The 21,461-nt window shown below is 37.7% G+C and overlaps 1 protein-coding gene across 2 annotated transcripts; it reads left to right on the plus strand.

Moving 5' to 3' along the window:
• Positions 1 to 613: 613 nt before the first annotated feature.
• Positions 614 to 17,930, plus strand: LOC110504458 (non-histone chromosomal protein HMG-14A). 2 transcript variants are annotated; one of them, XM_036969551.1, is made up of 6 exons: positions 614 to 819; positions 1,787 to 1,813; positions 1,956 to 1,985; positions 12,178 to 12,231; positions 13,388 to 13,507; positions 17,154 to 17,930. In XM_036969551.1, exons 1-6 carry the CDS (start codon positions 805 to 807, stop codon positions 17,199 to 17,201), a joined length of 294 nt encoding a protein of 97 aa, XP_036825446.1. In that variant the 5' UTR covers positions 614 to 804; the 3' UTR covers positions 17,202 to 17,930. The 2 variants fall into 2 exon arrangements, with proteins under 2 accessions (XP_036825446.1, XP_036825445.1); XM_036969550.1 differs by having other exon boundaries at positions 625 to 819; positions 1,784 to 1,813.
• Positions 17,931 to 21,461: the final 3,531 nt, after the last annotated feature.

A 21,461-nucleotide genomic window follows, 5' to 3' on the forward strand; every position in this document is an offset into this window, starting at 1 on the left:
AAGAGAGGAAGACTGAGGATGTTTTGGTGAGGTGTGCCGTCTGTCCTCGGCCGCCAGGGGTGCAGGGAGAACTGCTCATTCATTCACACTGGGCTTTGTAGCTGAAGCCACCTACAGGCGCCCGGACGATGCGACGTAAACGTTCCCTCTCCTCAGATTCATTTAGAAAAGCCGACAAACAAAAATGTGTCGAGCAAGAAGGGCGCCATGTTGGCCACAAGCACGAAGCCAAATGTTGATGTATTTTTCGTCTTATTTTGGGCAGAAGTTAAAATTGTGTAGTAGATGGTGACTTGCCTAGGTAAATAAAGGTTAAATAAAAATAAAATATATAAAAAAGACAGTCGTTCTATGATGCTTGGAATAGAGGGAGATTATTTTCTTTGAGTTCCATTGAAATAAGACATAAATTAAACACAACCTCTATCAAATCATGTTCTCTGTTCGCAGGGGCACGTACTAATCATGCGCTCTCTATTATTTCATGGAGATGTTCTTGATTTTAGCAAGGCTTTTCTTCCCTCGCTTTGCTAGAAGCACTTCGCGCGTAAAGAACATCACCGGTTCCCAAATTCTCCGTGTTCTGCAGCTGCGAATAGCGCTCCGTAATTGGCGGAGAGCACATCAATCCTGCGTTTAGCCGCACCCCTCCCCCCATTCAGCCAGTCTGGTGGCTGTTCCTGTGTGTTTACTACACGGACCAGGCAGCAGCAGACACTTGGCTTCACATGCACCTAACTCACAACAGCTAGCTAGCTAAACACTTTATAGTTCCATTTGAAAGAGAATCTCCAATAATCCAACATGCCCAAGAGAAAGGTACGTAGTTTGGTGACTATTTAGAGAGGATTGTGAAATAAGAAAAGCAGGTAGCTATTGATAGCGTGCAAATGAATGTAGAGAGCCATCGCTTCTCCAACGATTAGTTAATTATAAACCTATTTCTTTTGAGAATTTATGGTATTTATTTGGAGGGTATTTTCTAAAAATATGTATTTTTTTGTGTGTTTTAAATGAATATTTTTTCTGATTGCTTGTGGGCTTAAAAGGCTGCTTTCCCCCCGGCAGTCGCTGTCCTTTGGGAAGCCAGAAGTCTGTCTCCATGTAGTTAAAGCACAACCAGCAGCCATGCTTTGCAGCCCAAGTCTTCCTCTCTTCTTCGACCTACCGAACAGAAACGCTTCAGTTACAGACATTTTCCCCTCAATCCGCCCAAAATGACCCCGAGAATATTCGTTCGTATCTCTAGTTTAAATTCTGATCGTTAAAAGATGCAATCGTCGTCGTATTTCGATAAAAATGTATATTTTTTGTCTTTGTTCATGGTCCCAGGTGGCTGCAGTGTCGTGTCTCTACCGCCGGGCGGCGCTGCGGAGGCTTAACTCTGCTCCTCCCTCTTGCTTATTCCGTCCCGCGCGAGTTTTCAAATCCTGCCTGAGCTCATAGAAAGAAGAGAGAGATGGAGAGAGTGGAGAAAGAGAGACAGATACTTTAGGACCCCAACTTTCAGTGTTACTGGTCCCAAAACATATAAACTGTTAACAAAACTCAAGTATTACATTACACTTCCATCTAATGGGTCTAAAAACACCTTTATTTTAACATTATCTATGACATTTTTACTTTTTTCTTGAAATTGAAAAGTTATCTGGGGTCTTCCCTGACAGTGAAGAAATATGTAATTTGAGCCTCCGTAGACTGTTGCCTGCTCTTATAAAGGCCAATAAAGTGTTGTTGTTGTGATAAAAGTTGTTTATTTGTCGTTGTTTGTGTTTGCCCTCAGCAGGGAGCCGCTGGGGACACTAAGGAGGAGGTAAGACCGAGATCCTCGACTACAACTCATCCCCTATAATTAATATTCAATAAATGAACTCATATTGTCAGCTCAGTTTCATCATAGTTGATCTCTGACAGCGTGTGTGTTGACATGTTTTCTCTTCCTCTTCCTGTTGCAGCCCCAGAGGAGATCCGCCCGGTTATCAGCGGTGAGACCAGCTACGATACAGACATTATACACTACCTTATGACACGTCATATAACCTGTACTACCTTATGACACGTCATATAACCTGTACTACCTTATGACGCGTCATATAACCTGTACACTACCTTATGACGCGTCATATAACCTGTACTACCTTATGACACGTCATATAACCTGTACTACCTTATGACACGTCATATAACCTGTACTACCTTATGACACGTCATATAACCTGTACTACCTTATGACACGTCATATAACCTGTACTACCTTATGACGCGTCATATAACCTGTACACTACCTTATGACGCGTCATATAACATTTACTACCTTATGACGCGTCATATAACCTGTACACTACCTTATGACGCGTCATATAACCTTTACACTACCTTATGACGCGTCATATAACCTGTACACTACCTTATGACGCGTCATATAACCTGTACACTACCTTATGACGCGTCATATAACCTGTACTACCTTATGACGCGTCATATAACCTGTACACTACCTTATGAAGCGTCATATAACCTTTACACTACCTTATGACGCGTCATATAACCTGTACACTACCTTATGACGCGTCATATGACCTGTACACTACCTTATGACGCGTCATATAACCTGTACACTACCTTATGACGCGTCATATAACCTGTACACTACCTTATGACGCGTCATATAACCTGTACACTACCTTACGACACAGGTACAGCAGGTAATTAATTACATGTGTTGTCTGTATATATACAGCAGGTAAAATTACACATGTATGGTCTCTACCGTGTAATTACACATGTATGGTCTCTACCGTGTAATTACACATGTATGGTCTCTACCGGGTAATTACACATGTATGGTCTCTACCGTGTAATTACACATGTATGGTCTCTACCGGGTAATTACACATGTATGGTCTCTACCGGGTAATTACACATGTATGGTCTCTACCGTGTAATTACACATGTATGGTCTCTACCGTGTAATTACACATGTATGGTCTCTACCGGGTAATTACACATGTATGGTCTCTACCGTGTAATTACACATGTATGGTCTCTACCGTGTAATTACACATGTATGGTCTCTACCGGGTAATTACACATGTATGGTCTCTACCGGGTAATTACACATGTATGGTCTCTACCGGGTAATTACACATGTATGGTCTCTACCGTGTAATTACACATGTATGGTCTCTACCGGGTAATTACACATGTATGGTCTCTACCGGGTAATTACACATGTATGGTCTCTACCGTGTAATTACACATGTATGGTCTCTACCGTGTAATTACACATGTATGGTCTCTACCGTGTAATTACACATGTATGGTCTCTACCGGGTAATTACACATGTATGGTCTCTACCGGGTAATTACACATGCATGGTCTCTACCGGGTAATTACACATGCATGGTCTCTACCGGGTAATTACACATGTATGGTCTCTACCGTGTAATTACACATGTATGGTCTCTACCGTGTAATTACACATGTATGGTCTCTACCGGGTAATTACACATGTATGGTCTCTACCGGGTAATTACACATGTATGGTCTCTACCGTGTAATTACACATGTATGGTCTCTACCGGGTAATTACACATGTATGGTCTCTACCGGGTAATTACACATGTATGGTCTCTACCGGGTAATTACACATGTATGGTCTCTACCGGGTAATTACACATGTATGGTCTCTACCGGGTAATTACACATGTATTACTATTTTTTATTTTATTAATTGACCTTTATCTAACCAGGTAGGCTAGTTGAGAACAAGTTCTCATTTACAACTGTGACCTGGCCAAGATAAAGCAAAGCATTGTGACAGACAACAACACAGAGTTACACATGGAGTAAACAATAAACAAGCCAATAACACAATAAACAAGTCAATGACACAGTAGAGAAAATAAAGTATATATACAGTGTGTGCAAAGGGCATGAGGAGGTAGGCAATAAATAGGCCATAGGAGCGAATAATTACAATTTAGCAGATTAACACTGGTGTTATAAATGAGCAGATGATGTGCAAGTAGAAATACTGGTGTGAAAAAGAGCAGAAAATAAATAAAATTAAAACAGTATGGGGATGAGGTAGGTAAATTGGGTGGGCTATTTACCGATGGACTATGTACAGCTGCAGCGATCGGTTAGCTGCTCAGATAGCAGATGTTTCAAGTTGGTGAGGGAGATAAAAGTCTCCAACTTCAGCGATTTTTGCAATTCGTTCCAGTCACAGGCAGCAGAGAACTGGAAGGAAAGGCGGCCAAATGAGGTGTTGGCTTTGGGGATGGTCAGTGAGATATACCTGCTGGAGCGCGTGCTACGGATGGGTGTTGTTATCGTGACCAGTGAACTGATATATTGCGGAGCTTTACCTAACAAAGACTTATAGATGACCTGGAGCCAGTGGGTCTGGCGACGAATATGTAGCGAGGGCCAGCCGACTAGAGCATACAGGTCGCAGTGGTGGGTGGTATAAGGTGATTTGGTAACAAAACGGATGGCACTGTGATAAACTGCATCCAGTTTGCTGAGTAGAGTGTTGGAAGCAATTTTGTAGATGACATCGCCGAAGTCGATAGGTAGGATAGTCAGTTTTACGAGGGTATGTTTGGCAGCATGAGTGAAGGAGGCTTTGTTGCGAAATAGAAAAGCCTATTCTAGATTTGATTTTGGATTGGAGATGTTTAATATGAGTCTGGAAGGAGAGTTTACAGTCTAGCCAGACACCTTGGTATTTATAGTTTATAGTCCACATATTCTAGGTCGGAACCGTCCAGGGTGGTGATGCTAGATGGGTGGGCGGGTGCGGGCAGCGAACGGTTGAAAAGCATGCATTTGGTTTTACTAGCATTTAAGAGCAGTTGGAGGCCACTATATAGCAGGTAATTGCACATGCTAAATTAAACTCAGCTCCAATAGCATGTACACCTGAATAATATCTGCTACAATAACTAGACCATATTATTACACATGTTTAATAACTATACCCCGGGGTATTACACATGTTTAATAACTATACCCCGGGGTATTAGACATGTTTAATAACTATACCCCGGGGTATTACACATGTTTAATAACTATACCCCAGGGTATTAGACATGTTTAATAACTATACCCTGGGGTATTAGACATGTTTAATAACTATACCCTGGGGTATTAGACATGTTTAATAACTATACCCCGGGGTATTAGACATGTTTAATAACTATACCCCGGGGTATTACACATGTTTAATAACTATACCCCGGGGTATTAGACATGTTTAATAACTATACCCCAGGGTATTACACATGTTTAATAACTATACCCCAGGGTATTACACATGTTTAATAACTATACCATATTATTACACATGTTTAATAACTATACCCTGGGGTATTACACATGTTTAATAACTATACCCCGGGGTATTAGACATGTTTAATAACTATACCCCGGGGTATTACACATGTTTAATAACTATACCCCAGGGTATTACACATGTTTAATAACTATACCATATTATTACACATGTTTAATAACTATACCCCGGGGTATTAGACATGTTTAATAACTATACCCTGGGGTATTAGACATGTTTAATAACTATACCCTGGGGTATTAGCCATGTTTAATAACTATACCCTGGGGTATTAGACATGTTTAATAACTATACCCCAGGGTATTACACATGTTTAATAACTATACCCTGGGGTATTAGACATGTTTAATAACTATACCCCGGGGTATTACACATGTTTAATAACTAGACCCCGGGGTATTACACATGTTTAATAACTATACCCCAGGGTATTACACATGTTTAATAACTATACCCCGGGGTATTACACATGTTTAATAACTATACCCTGGGGTATTACACATGTTTAATAACTATACCCCGGGGTATTAGACATGTTTAATAACTATACCCCAGGGTATTAGACATGTTTAATAACTATACCCCAGGGTATTACACATGTTTAATAACTATACCCTGGGGTATTAGACATGTTTAATAACTATACCCCGGGGTATTACACATGTTTAATAACTATACCCCAGGGTATTACACATGTTTAATAACTATACCCCGGGGTATTAGACATGTTTAATAACTATACCCCGGGGTATTACACATGTTTAATAACTATACCCCAGGGTATTACACATGTTTAATAACTATACCCCGGGGTATTAGACATGTTTAATAACTATACCATATTATTACACATGTTTAATAACTATACCCCGGGGTATTAGACATGTTTAATAACTATACCCCGGGGTATTACACATGTTTAATAACTATACCCTGGGGTATTACACATGTTTAATAACTATACCCCGGGGTATTAGACATGTTTAATAACTATACCCTGGGGTATTACACATGTTTAATAACTATACCCCGGGGTATTAGCCATGTTTAATAACTATACCATATTATTACACATGTTTAATAACTATACCCCGGGGTATTAGACATGTTTAATAACTATACCCCGGGGTATTACACATGTTTAATAACTATACCCTGGGGTATTACACATGTTTAATAACTATACCCCGGGGTATTAGACATGTTTAATAACTATACCCTGGGGTATTACACATGTTTAATAACTATACCCTGGGGTATTACACATGTTTAATAACTAGACCCCGGGGTATTACACATGTTTAATAACTATACCCCAGGGTATTACACATGTTTAATAACTATACCCCGGGGTATTAGACATGTTTAATAACTAGACCATATTATTACACATGTTTAATAACTATACCCCGGGGTATTACACATGTTTAATAACTATACCCCGGGGTATTACACATGTTTAATAACTATACCCTGGGGTATTACACATGTTTAATAACTATACCCCGGGGTATTAGACATGTTTAATAACTATACCCTGGGGTATTACACATGTTTAATAACTATACCCTGGGGTATTACACATGTTTAATAACTAGACCCCGGGGTATTACACATGTTTAATAACTATACCCCAGGGTATTACACATGTTTAATAACTATACCCCGGGGTATTACACATGTTTAATAACTATACCCCGGGGTATTACACATGTTTAATAACTATACCCCGGGGTATTACACATGTTTAATAACTATACCCCGGGGTATTACACATGTTTAATAACTATACCCCGGGGTATTACACATGTTTAATAACTATACCCCGGGGTATTACACATGTTTAATAACTATACCCCAGGGTATTACACATGTTTAATAACTATACCCCGGGGTATTAGACATGTTTAATAACTATACCCCGGGGTATTACACATGTTTAATAACTATACCCCGGGGTATTACACATGTTTAATAACTATACCCCAGGGTATTACACATGTTTAATAACTATACCCCGGGGTATTAGACATGTTTAATAACTATACCCCGGGGTATTACACATGTTTAATAACTATACCCCGGGGTATTACACATGTTTAATAACTATACCCCGGGGTATTACACATGTTTAATAACTATACCCCGGGGTATTAGACATGTTTAATAACTATACCCCGGGGTATTACACATGTTTAATAACTATACCCCAGGGTATTACACATGTTTAATAACTATACCCCGGGGTATTACACATGTTTAATAACTATACCATATTATTACACATGTTTAATAACTATACCCCGGGGTATTACACATGTTTAATAACTATACCCCGGGGTATTACACATGTTTAATAACTATACCCCGGGGTATTACACATGTTTAATAACTATACCATATTATTACACATGTTTAATAACTATACCCCGGGGTATTAGACATGTTTAATAACTATACCCCGGGGTATTACACATGTTTAATAACTATACCCCGGGGTATTACACATGTTTAATAACTATACCATATTATTACACATGTTTAATAACTATACCCCGGGGTATTACACATGTTTAATAACTATACCCCGGGGTATTAGACATGTTTAATAACTATACCCCGGGGTATTACACATGTTTAATAACTATACCCCAGGGTATTACACATGTTTAATAACTATACCATATTATTACACATGTTTAATAACTATACCCTGGGGTATTACACATGTTTAATAACTATACCCCGGGGTATTACACATGTTTAATAACTATACCCTGGGGTATTAGACATGTTTAATAACTATACCCCGGGGTATTAGACATGTTTAATAACTATACCCCAGGGTATTACACATGTTTAATAACTATACCCTGGGGTATTAGACATGTTTAATAACTATACCCCGGGGTATTAGACATGTTTAATAACTATACCCTGGGGTATTACACATGTTTAATAACTATACCCCGGGGTATTACACATGTTTAATAACTATACCCTGGGGTATTAGACATGTTTAATAACTATACCCCGGGGTATTACACATGTTTAATAACTATACCCCGGGGTATTACACATGTTTAATAACTATACCCCGGGGAATTAGACATGTTTAATAACTATACCATATTATTACACATGTTTAATAACTATACCCCGGGGTATTACACATGTTTAATAACTATACCCCGGGGTATTACACATGTTTAATAACTATACCCCGGGGTATTACACATGTTTAATAACTATACCCCAGGGTATTACACATGTTTAATACCTATACCCCGGGGTATTAGACATGTTTAATAACTATACCATATTATTACACATGTTTAATAACTATACCCTGGGGTATTACACATGTTTAATAACTAGACCCCGGGGTATTACACATGTTTAATAACTATACCCTGGGGTATTAGACATGTTTAATAACTATACCCTGGGGTATTAGCCATGTTTAATAACTATACCCTGGGGTATTAGACATGTTTAATAACTATACCCCGGGGTATTAGACATGTTTAATAACTATACCCCGGGGTATTACACATGTTTAATAACTATACCCTGGGGTATTAGCCATGTTTAATAACTATACCCTGGGGTATTACACATGTTTAATAACTATACCCCGGGGTATTAGACATGTTTAATAACTATACCCCGGGGTATTACACATGTTTAATAACTATACCCTGGGGTATTAGCCATGTTTAATAACTATACCCCGGGGTATTACACATGTTTAATAACTATACCCTGGGGTATTAGCCATGTTTAATAACTATACCCCGGGGTATTACACATGTTTAATAACTATACCATATTATTACACATGTTTAATAATTATACCCTGGGGTATTAGACATGTTTAATAACTATACCCCGGGGTATTACACATGTTTAATAACTATACCCCGGGGTATTAGACATGTTTAATAACTATACCCCGGGGTATTAGACATGTTTAATAACTATACCATATTATTACACATGTTTAATAATTATACCCCGGGGTATTACACATGTTTAATAACTATACCCCGGGGTATTACACATGTTTAATAACTATACCCCGGGGTATTACACATGTTTAATAACTATACCCCGGGGTATTACACATGTTTAATAACTATACCCCGGGGTATTACACATGTTTAATAACTATACCCCGGGGTATTACACATGTTTAATAACTATACCCCGGGGTATTACACATGTTTAATAACTATACCCCGGGGTATTACACATGTTTAATAACTATACCCCGGGGTATTACACATGTTTAATAACTATACCCCAGGGTATTACACATGTTTAATAACTATACCCCAGGGTATTACACATGTTTAATAACTATACCCCGGGGTATTACACATGTTTAATAACTATACCCCAGGGTATTACACATGTTTAATAACTATACCATATTATTACACATGTTTAATAATTATACCCCGGGGTATTACACATGTTTAATAACTATACCCCGGGGTATTACACATGTTTAATAACTATACCCCGGGGTATTACACATGTTTAATAACTATACCCCGGGGTATTACACATGTTTAATAACTATACCATATTATTACACATGTTTAATAATTATACCCCGGGGTATTACACATGTTTAATAACTATACCCCGGGGTATTACACATGTTTAATAACTATACCATATTATTACACATGTTTAATAACTATACCCTGGGGTATTACACATGTTTAATAACTATACCCCGGGGTATTACACATGTTTAATAACTATACCCCGGGGTATTAGACATGTTTAATAACTATACCATATTATTAGACATGTTTAATAACTATACCCTGGGGTATTACACATGTTTAATAACTATACCCCGGGGTATTACACATGTTTAATAACTATACCATATTATTACACATGTTTAATAATTATACCCCGGGGTATTACACATGTTTAATAACTAGACCCCGGGGTATTACACATGTTTAATAACTAGACCCCGGGGTATTAGACATGTTTAATAACTATACCATATTATTAGACATGTTTAATAACTATACCCTGGGGTATTACACATGTTTAATAACTATACCCCAGGGTATTACACATGTTTAATAACTATACCCCGGGGTATTAGACATGTTTAATAACTATACCCCAGGGTATTACACATGTTTAATAACTATACCATATTATTACACATGTTTAATAACTATACCCTGGGGTATTAGACATGTTTAATAACTATACCCTGGGGTATTAGACATGTTTAATAACTATACCCTGGGGTATTAGACATGTTTAATAACTATACCCCGGGGTATTAGACATGTTTAATAACTATACCCCAGGGTATTAGACATGTTTAATAACTCTACCATATTATTACACATGTTTAATAACTATACCCTGGGGTATTAGACATGTTTAATAACTATACCCTGGGGTATTAGACATGTTTAATAACTATACCCCGGGGTATTAGACATGTTTAATAACTATACCCCGGGGTATTACACATGTTTAATAACTATACCCCGGGGTATTAGACATGTTTAATAACTATACCCCGGGGTATTACACATGTTTAATAACTATACCCTGGGGTATTAGCCATGTTTAATAACTATACCCCGGGGTATTAGACATGTTTAATAACTAGACCCCGGGGTATTACACATGTTTAATAACTATACCCCGGGGTATTACACATGTTTAATAACTATACCCCGGGGTATTAGACATGTTTAATAACTATACCCCGGGGTATTACACATGTTTAATAACTATACCCCAGGGTATTACACATGTTTAATAACTATACCCTGGGGTATTACACATGTTTAATAACTATACCCCGGGGTATTACACATGTTTAATAACTATACCCTGGGGTATTACACATGTTTAATAACTATACCCCGGGGTATTACACATGTTTAATAACTATACCATATTATTACACATGTTTAATAACTATACCCTGGGGTATTAGACATGTTTAATAACTATACCCTGGGGTATTAGACATGTTTAATAACTATACCCCGGGGTATTACACATGTTTAATAACTATACCCCGGGGTATTACACATGTTTAATAACTATACCCCGGGGTATTACACATGTTTAATAACTATACCCCGGGGTATTAGACATGTTTAATAACTATACCCCGGGGTATTAGACATGTTTAATAACTATACCCCGGGGTATTAGACATGTTTAATAACTATACCCTGGGGTATTACACATGTTTAATAACTATACCCTGGGGTATTAGACATGTTTAATAACTATACCCCGGGGTATTACACATGTTTAATAACTATACCCTGGGGTATTAGACATGTTTAGGCACTGTACATATTACCTCAACTAACCTCACTAACGTGTACCCCCTGCATATAGCCTCCACATTGACTCTGTACCGGTACCCCCTGTGTATAGGCTCGCTATTGTTATTTTACTGCTGCTGTTGAATTATTTCTTACTTTTATTTTCTATTTTTTCTTAACTTCTTAAAGCGTTGTTGGTTAGTAAGCATTTCACTGTAAGGTCTACCTACACCTGTTGTATTCGGCGCATGTGACGAACAAAATTTTTTGGACATGACTGCTAATTCCACATGTATTACATATTTAGCAGGTTACAGAACTCTGAACCAGTTGATACATCTCAGTAAAGTCCCACTGAAGCCCTAGCTCCTACTGGTCAGTAGATCTGAAGCCCTAGCGCCTATTGGGCAGTAGAACTAGGAATGATCAGTGGTTGTAGAACACATGAGGCTGATGTTTGTTTTCTCTGTCTCCAGAAACCAGCCCCAGCCAAGACTGAACCCAAGGCCAAGAAGGAGAAACCAGCAAAGGCAAGAGAACAGAACTACAAACCCCAGGGTTGCGCATAATAGAACTACAAACGCTAGAGCAGTCACATTACAGAACTACAAACTCCAGGGTTGTACATAATGTACTGAACCAAAATAAAAACACAACATGCAACAATTTCAAAGATTTTACAGTTCTAGTTCATAGAAGGAAATCAGTCAATTGAAATAAATTCATTATGCCCTAATCTATTGATTTCACATGACTGGGCAGTGGTCCCACCCACTTGGGAGCTAGGTCCACCCCCTCGGGAGTCAGGCCCAGCCAATCAGAATTTGTTTTTCCCCCAAAAGGTCTTTATTACAGACAGAAATACTCCTCAGTACCCCGTTCCACTCCTCAGATGATCCCGCAGGTGACGAAGCCGGATGTGGAGGTCCTGGGCTGATGTGGTTACATGTGGTTGTGAGGCCGGTTGGGCGTACTGCCAAATTCTCTAAAGTGACTTTGGAGGCGGCTTATGGTAGAGAAATTCTCATTCAATTCTCTGGCAACAACTCTGTTGGACATTCCTGGAGTCAGCATGCCATTTGCACGCTCCCTCAACTTGAGACATCTGTGGCATTGTTGTGTGACCAAAATAAAAAGGTTGCCTTTATTGTCACAAGCACAAGGCTCACCTGTGTAATTATCATGCTGTTTTGAGAGAAAAAAAACGTTTTGTGTGTATGGAACATTTCTGGGATCTTTTATTTCAGCTCATGAAACATGGGACCAACACTTTACATGTTGTGTTTATATTTTTGTTCAGTATAGAACTCTAGAGCAATCACATTACAGAACTACAAATCCCAGAAGCATCACAAAAAAACAGAACTATAAGCCCACTCTCTAGAAAGAGCAGGCATGGTATATATTTAAGTGTAACCTTTGTTTAACTAGGTCAAGTCAGTTAAGAACAATTTCTCATTTACAATGACGGCCTACACCGGCCAAACCTGGACGCCGCTGGATCAATTATGCGCCGCCCTATGGGACTCCCAATCACGGCCAGTTGTGATACAGACTGGAATCGATCCTGGGTCTGTAGTGACGCCTCAAGCACTGAGATACAGTGCCTTAGACCGCTGTGCCACTCGGGAGCCCAGTATAGATGAGGATAATGTGAAGGATAATGTCTGTCATCCCCCCATCCAGAAAGAGAAGGCTGTGAACGACAAGAAGGAGGAGAAGAAAACTAAGAAGGCAGCAGCGAAGGAGAACTCAGAGGCCGCTGAGGAGAACCACTCTGAGAACGGAGATGCCAAGACCAACCAGGTAATATACATTACTATACTGTACACTACTGTACTATATTCTGTACACTGCCATACTGTACTGCATACTACTGTACTATATACTGTACACTGCCATACTGTACTGTACACTAAAGTTTGGACACCTAATCATTCAAGGGTTTTTCTTTCTTTTAATTATTTTCTACATTGTAGAATAATAGTAAAGACATAAACTATTAAATAACACATAAGCAATCATGTAGTAACCAAAAGAGTGTTAGAAGAATCTAAAATATATGTTGATTTGTTTAAGTAGCCACCTGCGGTCCAACTCATCCCAAACCATCACATTTGGGTTGAGGTTGGGTGATTGTGGAGGCCAGGTCATGTGATGCAGCACTCCATCACTCTCCTTCATGATCAAATAGCCCTTACACAAATCGGCCCTAATTAATCGGCCATTCCGATTAATCGGTCGACCTCTATACTTTACACTACTATAATGTACACTGCTATGCTATACACTTCTATACTGTACACTACTATACACTACTATATTGTACACTATTATACTGTACACTAATATACACTACTATACTATACACTACTATACTATACACTATTATACTATGCAATATTATACACTCCAATACTATACATTACTATACTATACACTCCTATACTATACACTATTATACTATACACTACTATAATATACGCTTCTATACTATATGCTACGGTATACTATACACTACTATATTATACACCCCTATACTATACACTACTATACACTTCTATATTATACACTACTATATTATACACTCCTCTACTATACACTTCTATACTATACACTACTATACTATATGCCACGGTATGCTATACACTCCTATACTATACAGTACTATATTATACACTCCTATACTATACACTACTATACACTTCTATACTATACACTACTATATTATACACTCCTATACTATACACTACTATACACTTCTATACTATACACTTCTATACTATACACTACTATACACTTCTATACTATACACTACTATACTATATGCCACTGTATGCTATACACTTCTATATTATACACTCCTATACTATACACTACTATACACTTCTATACTATACACTCCTATACTATACACTTCTATGCTATACACTACTATACTATATGCCACTGTATGCTATACACTCCTATACTATACACTACTATACTATACACTCCTATACTATACACTACTATACTATACACTACTATACTATACACTTCTATACTATACACTACTATATTATACACTACCATACTATACACTTCTATACTATACACTACTATACACTTCTATACTATACACTACTATACTATATGCCACTGTATGCTATACACTTCTATATTATACACTCCTATACTATACACTACTATACACTTCTATACTATACACTCCTATACTATACACTTCTATGCTATACACTACTATACTATATGCCACTGTATGCTATACACTCCTATACTATACACTACTATACTATACACTCCTATACTATACACTACTATACTATACACTACTATACTATACACTTCTATACTATACACTACTATATTATACACTACCATACTATACACTTCTATACTATACACTACTATACACTTCTATACTATACACTACTATACTATATGCCACTGTATGCTATACACTTCTATATTATACACTCCTATACTATACACTACTATACACTTCTATACTATACACTCCTATACTATACACTTCTATGCTATACACTACTATACTATATGCCACTGTATGCTATACACTCCTATACTATACACTACTATACTATACACTCCTATACTATACACTACTATACTATACACTACTATACTATACACTACTATACTATACACTCCTATACTATACACTTCTATGCTATACACTACTATACTATATGCCACTGTATGCTATACACTCCTATACTATACACTACTATACTATACACTACTATACTATACACTACTATACTATACACTACTATACTATACACTTCTATACTATACACTTCTATTATATACACTACTATACACTTCTATACTATACACTACTATACTATACACTACTATACACTTCTATACTATACACTACTATACTATACACTACTATACACTTCTATACTATACACTTCTATACTATACACTTCTATACTATACACTACTATACACTTCTATACTATACACTACTATACTATATGCCACTGTATGCTATACACTTCTATATTATACACTCCTATACTATACACTACTATACACTTCTATACTATACACTACTATATTATACACTCCTATACTATACACTACTATACACTTCTATACTATACACTCCTATACTATACACTACTATACACTTCTATGCTATACACTACTATACTATATGCCACTGTATGCTATACACTCCTATACTATACACTACTATACTATACACTCCTATACTATACACTACTATACTATACACTACTATACTATACACTTCTATATTATACACTACCAAAGTATACACTTCTATACTATACACACCGATACAATACACTCCTATACTATACACTACTATACTATACACTACTATACTATAGACACCGATACAATACACTCCTATACCATACACTACTAAACTATACACTTCAATACTATACGCGACTATACTATACGCTACTGTATAGTACACACTACTATACGCTACTGTATACTATACACTCCTATACTATACACTGCTCTAATTTACTATACACTTCTATACTGTACACTTCTATACACTACTAAACTATAAATCTCTATGCTAATCACTACTAAACCATACACTACTAAACTACAAACCTCTATGCTAATCACTACTAAACTACAAACCTCTATGCTAATCACTACTATACACTTCTATTATATGCACTACTATACTACACGCTGCTATACACTACTGTACTATACACTTCAATACTATACACACCGATACAATACACTCCTATACTATACACTACTATACTACACGCTGCTATACACTACTGTACTATACTCTGCTGTACTATTCACATCTTTACACTGCTATACTATACATTACTATACACTACTTTATAAACTGGGTGTTTTGACATTTGAATGCTGATTGGCTGACATCCGTGGTATATCAGACCTATACCACGGGTATGAGAACATTTATTTATACTCTAATTATGTTGGTAACCAGTTTATAATAGCAATAAGGCACCTCTGGGGTTTGTGATATATGGCCAATATACCACGGCTAAGGGCTGTATCCAGGCACTCTGCGATGCCTTGTGCGTACAAACAGCCCTTAGCTGTGGTATATTGGCCGTACATCACACCCCCTCGGGCCTTATTGCTTATGTACACTACTAGGAGGAACTAGAAAGACATGGACTGTAGAGGACATGAGGCTGGTCATAAAGATATCATGGACTGTAGAGGACATGAGGCTGGTCATAAAGACATAATGGACTGTAGAGGACATGAGGCTGGTCATAAAGACATCATGGACTGTAGAGGACATGAGGCTGGTCATAAAGGGACATTAGAAGACATTGGTCAGCTTGATGGCAGAGATAAGCTCCTGTTTTAGGATGAGAAACTACCAACAGGAATGTCAGGTTGTTCTACTGACCTCTAACCTCTGACCCTGCAGATGGAGGATGCTCCCGAGGCGGAGAAGGAGGAAGCCAAGTCTGAGTAGCAACACTGCCGACCCCTGACCTCCGACCCCCCCCCCCCCCCAGCCTGCCCCAGTGTTCGTGGTCCCCCTCCAAGGCATATTGTTAACAGAGGAATATTTTTATCAGTGATTTTATAAGTATACTATCTACTATCCGTACAGATTTTTAGCACAAAGCAAAGCTGAGTAATATAATGCAGATCTGCAGTGGTCATATCAACAAAGTGTCTGCAGGCAAGATGAACACACTAAAATCTTTTTTAATTAAACAGCATTTCATGATTGTGTAGGAAGCAAAGCGCGTCCCGTCCCATAGTGAGTTGTGTTCCTGTGCCCACCCTCCTCCACAGTTGGTTCTCCTAGGGTTCTACCTTTAGTCCTGGTTTATTAACGGTTCTCCCTGGCGTTCCCTTGCTTTGTCTAAATGTTCCTGTTTTTACATGAAACATGTTCTAAGCTTGTTGAAAGTGTGTTGTCCAATAAGAAAGAGGAAGAGGATCATGAGAAACATTCTGGACAGAGTGACGTGTGTGTCTCCTAGGCGACCCTGTAACAGTGACATGCATGTGTCTCCTAGGCGACCCTGTAACAGTGACATGCGTGTCTCCTAGGCGACCGCAGTAGTGTGTGACAGCTCTCCATCTTGCTGGTTTTTTAAACACATGTTTTTTTTTTAGATGAGCGGTTCTCTGACGTGTCTGATGTTCTGGAATTCTCCAATAAAACAAGTCCTGTGAATTTTCCTCAAAACTTTGTTGTCATTATTACATCCCCCGGTCTAGTTGGGTCTTAATTCTAGTTTTTATTATGTGTGAAGGCTGTTGCAGTTATGTTTTAGTTATATTGTAGTTCTGTTGTGGCTTCAGCTCCTGACCAGTCCGGCAGGAAATACATTAATCCTACTCTTGGATTCTCCATTGATCATGCTGTTTAGTCCAGGACTAGGCCCGACAGTGTTAATGTTAACCCCATTTTTCCTCACAGCTGCTCTGTTAGTTAAAATGCTCTATGGCAGTGTATAGACACAGAAAAGCCTGGGTCGCAGGCTCAACGCATTTTTAACATGAATACTTTACCTCTGAGATAAATCTACCAAGTGATACCTTTGACAAAATAAATACAAAGAGGGAAGGAAGAAGAAACTGAAGGAAGTATTGCATTGTAAACGATTATTTGAAGAACAGGCTCCATTTTGTCTCGTTTGTGAAGAGTGTAGTTATGTTTATGATCACTAGGTGTCAGCATTGTCCTGTAACAGCTAGCTGTGAGAACAGTGCCAGTCTTCTCTGCAGAGGGCTAAGAATTAGTGTGGCAGCAGGCCAAACAAGCAATGACACCTGATTCAACTAATCATCAAATCATGTTCATCAATGAGGAATATATTAGTTGTACCCACACTGCACCCACACTGACGCGGGTGAGTTAGAATGAGGAAACCATATACATAGAATTACTAGTTGGTAGAGTTGGTAAAGCTACTCTGAAAAGGAAATATTTAGGACTAACTTATTCCTTACTACCAATTCCGAAACTAACTGCAGCTGTTGGTTAACTTCTTATGGCTTGGGGGCAGTATAGAGTAGCTTGGATGAATAAGGTGCCCAGAGTAAACTGCCCCCTACTCAGTCCCAGATGCTAATATATGCATATTATTATTAGTATTGGATAGAAAACACTGAAGTATTTAAAACTGTTTGAATGATGTATGTGAGTATAACAACTCATATGGAAGGCAGAAACCAGAGAAAAAATCCAAACAGGAAGTGGTAAATCTGAGGTTTGTAGTTTTTGAACTCAGCCCCTATCAAATTCACAGTGGGATGTGTTATTTTGCACTTTCTAAGGCTTCCACTAGATGTCAACTGTCTTTAGAATGTTGTTTCAGGCTTCTGCTGTGAAGGGGGGCCGGATGAGAACTGTTTGACTAAGGGGTCAGCCAGCAGCCTCGTTCTCAGTCAACCGCATTTCACATGAGAGGTATCTCTCGTTCCATTGCTTTTCTACAGACAATGGAATTCCCTGGTTGGAACATTATTGAACATTTATGATAAAAACATCCTAAAGATTGATTCTATACTTAGTTTGACAAGTTTTTTCGACCTGTAATATAACGTTTTGAACTTTTCGTCTCACTTGACCTGAACACACTTTTGGATTTGTTTACCAAACGTGCTAACAAAAGAAGCTATTTGGACATAAATGGACATAAATGATGGACATTATCGAACAAAAAAACATTTATTGTGGAACTGCGATTCCTGGGAGTGCATTCTGATGAAGATCATCAAAGGTAAGTGAATATTTAGAATGCTATTTATGACTAATGTTGACTGCGCAACATGGCAGATATTTATTTTGGCTGGTTTGGGCTCTGAGCGTTCTCAGATTATGCTTTTTCCGTAAAGTTCTTTTGAAATCTGACAGCGGTTGCATTAAGGAGAAGTTTATCTAAAGTTCCATGCATAACACTTGAATTTTCATCAACATTTATAATTAGTATTTCTGTGAATTCATGTGGCTCTCTGCAATATCTCTGCATGTTTTGGAACTACTGAACATAACACACCAATGTAAAATAAGATTTTTGGATATAAATATGAACTTCACCGAACAAAACATACATGTATTGTGTAACATGAAGTCCTATGAGTGTCATCTGATGAAGATCATCAAAGGTTAGTGATTCATTTTATCTCTATTTGTGCTTTTTGTGACTCCTCTCTTTGGCTGGAAAAATTGCTGGGTTTTTCTGTGAGTTGGTGGTGACCTAACATAATCGTTTGTGGAGCTTTTGCTGTAAAGCATTTTTTAAATCAGACACTGTGGCTGGATTAACGAGCTTTTTTTCTTTAAAATGGGGCATAATACTTGTATGTTTGAGAAATTAGATTTATGATATTTCTGTTGATTTGTATTTGGCGCCATGCAATTTCATTGGCTGTTGGCGAAGGGTTCCGCTAACCTGTCCTAGACAGGTTAACTGTTGCTGGGTGCTATCACCCTCCATCAGCACTGGCCTGTACCCTACCTGCCTTAAGTTCTCTCCTGGCCCCTTATACTAAGTCTGAATTTGTCCTGCTAGGTGACCCAAACTATTTTTCCAGTATAATATAGTTTCATCAAATCCTGTTAATGTTTGGGATACCTTTAAATGTACCTTCCGAGGTCATTCAATTCAATATTAATCAATAATTAAAAAGCAGAGAGAAAGAGAAGAAGACTGACAAGGGAAATACATGAACTAATAGTACAGGTAGATAGCAATAAATACGATACTACAGAGATACAAAATATGTTACAGGGAAAACAAAAAGAACTTGAACTTTCAGTCTGGAAAACCCCCAGGGGTGATGGCATACCGGTAGAGGTATATGAAGCCTTTTTTTTATATACTTAAAGCTCCATTGTTAGATTGTTTTAACTACTCATACAAAAATACATGGTAGTCTGTCAGGTACTCAGCAGGACAAAATGCTAGCTATTAAAATCAGATCCAGTTACAACATTATAGGATTAGAAATCCAAGGCTTAAAAACAAAGGTGTCCATGTATGACGATGACTCAAGTTTTAAAACAAGACCCAGATGGCAAATATAAAGACCAAGTCTATGTAAAAAAAACTAGAGGCCCCTTCAATGTTGTGATGCAAAAATACAAGCGAAATGCATAGCACTCAGAATTAAAATAGTTTTACCTATTGTTGTTCATCCTGATCAGACAGGTTTTTTACATGGACGATACATTGGAGATGATATACGACAACTACTAGAAATAATAGAACATCATGAAACATCTAAGAAGCCAGGCCTGGTGTAGTGGATTATGAAAAGGCATTTGATAAAGTAAGACTGGATTGTATTTATAAATGCCTGGATTTCTTTTATTTCGATGAATCTCTTATAAAATGGATAAAAGTAATGTATAGCAACCCCAGGTGTAAAATAGTAAATAGCAGCTACTTCTCAGAGTTTTGAATTGTCAAGAGGAGTTAAACAAGGGTGTCCGCTGTCAACATAGCTATTCGTTATGGTCAACGAAATGCTAGCTATTAAAATCAGATCCAGTTACAACATTATAGGATTAGAAATCCAAGGCTTAAAAACAAAGGAGTTCATGTATGACTCAAGTTTTATATTAAGTCTGCAAGCTAGATCCCTGCAATGTTTCATTAAAGATCTAGATAACTTTTCTGGACTCTGGACTAAAACCAAATTATGATAAGTGTACAATATTACGTATTGGATCTTTAAAAAAATACAACTTTTACATTACCCTGCAGTT

This window comes from Oncorhynchus mykiss, chromosome 31, assembly GCF_013265735.2.
Source record: "Oncorhynchus mykiss isolate Arlee chromosome 31, USDA_OmykA_1.1, whole genome shotgun sequence".
In the NCBI taxonomy this organism is placed as follows: Eukaryota; Metazoa; Chordata; class Actinopteri; order Salmoniformes; family Salmonidae; genus Oncorhynchus; species Oncorhynchus mykiss.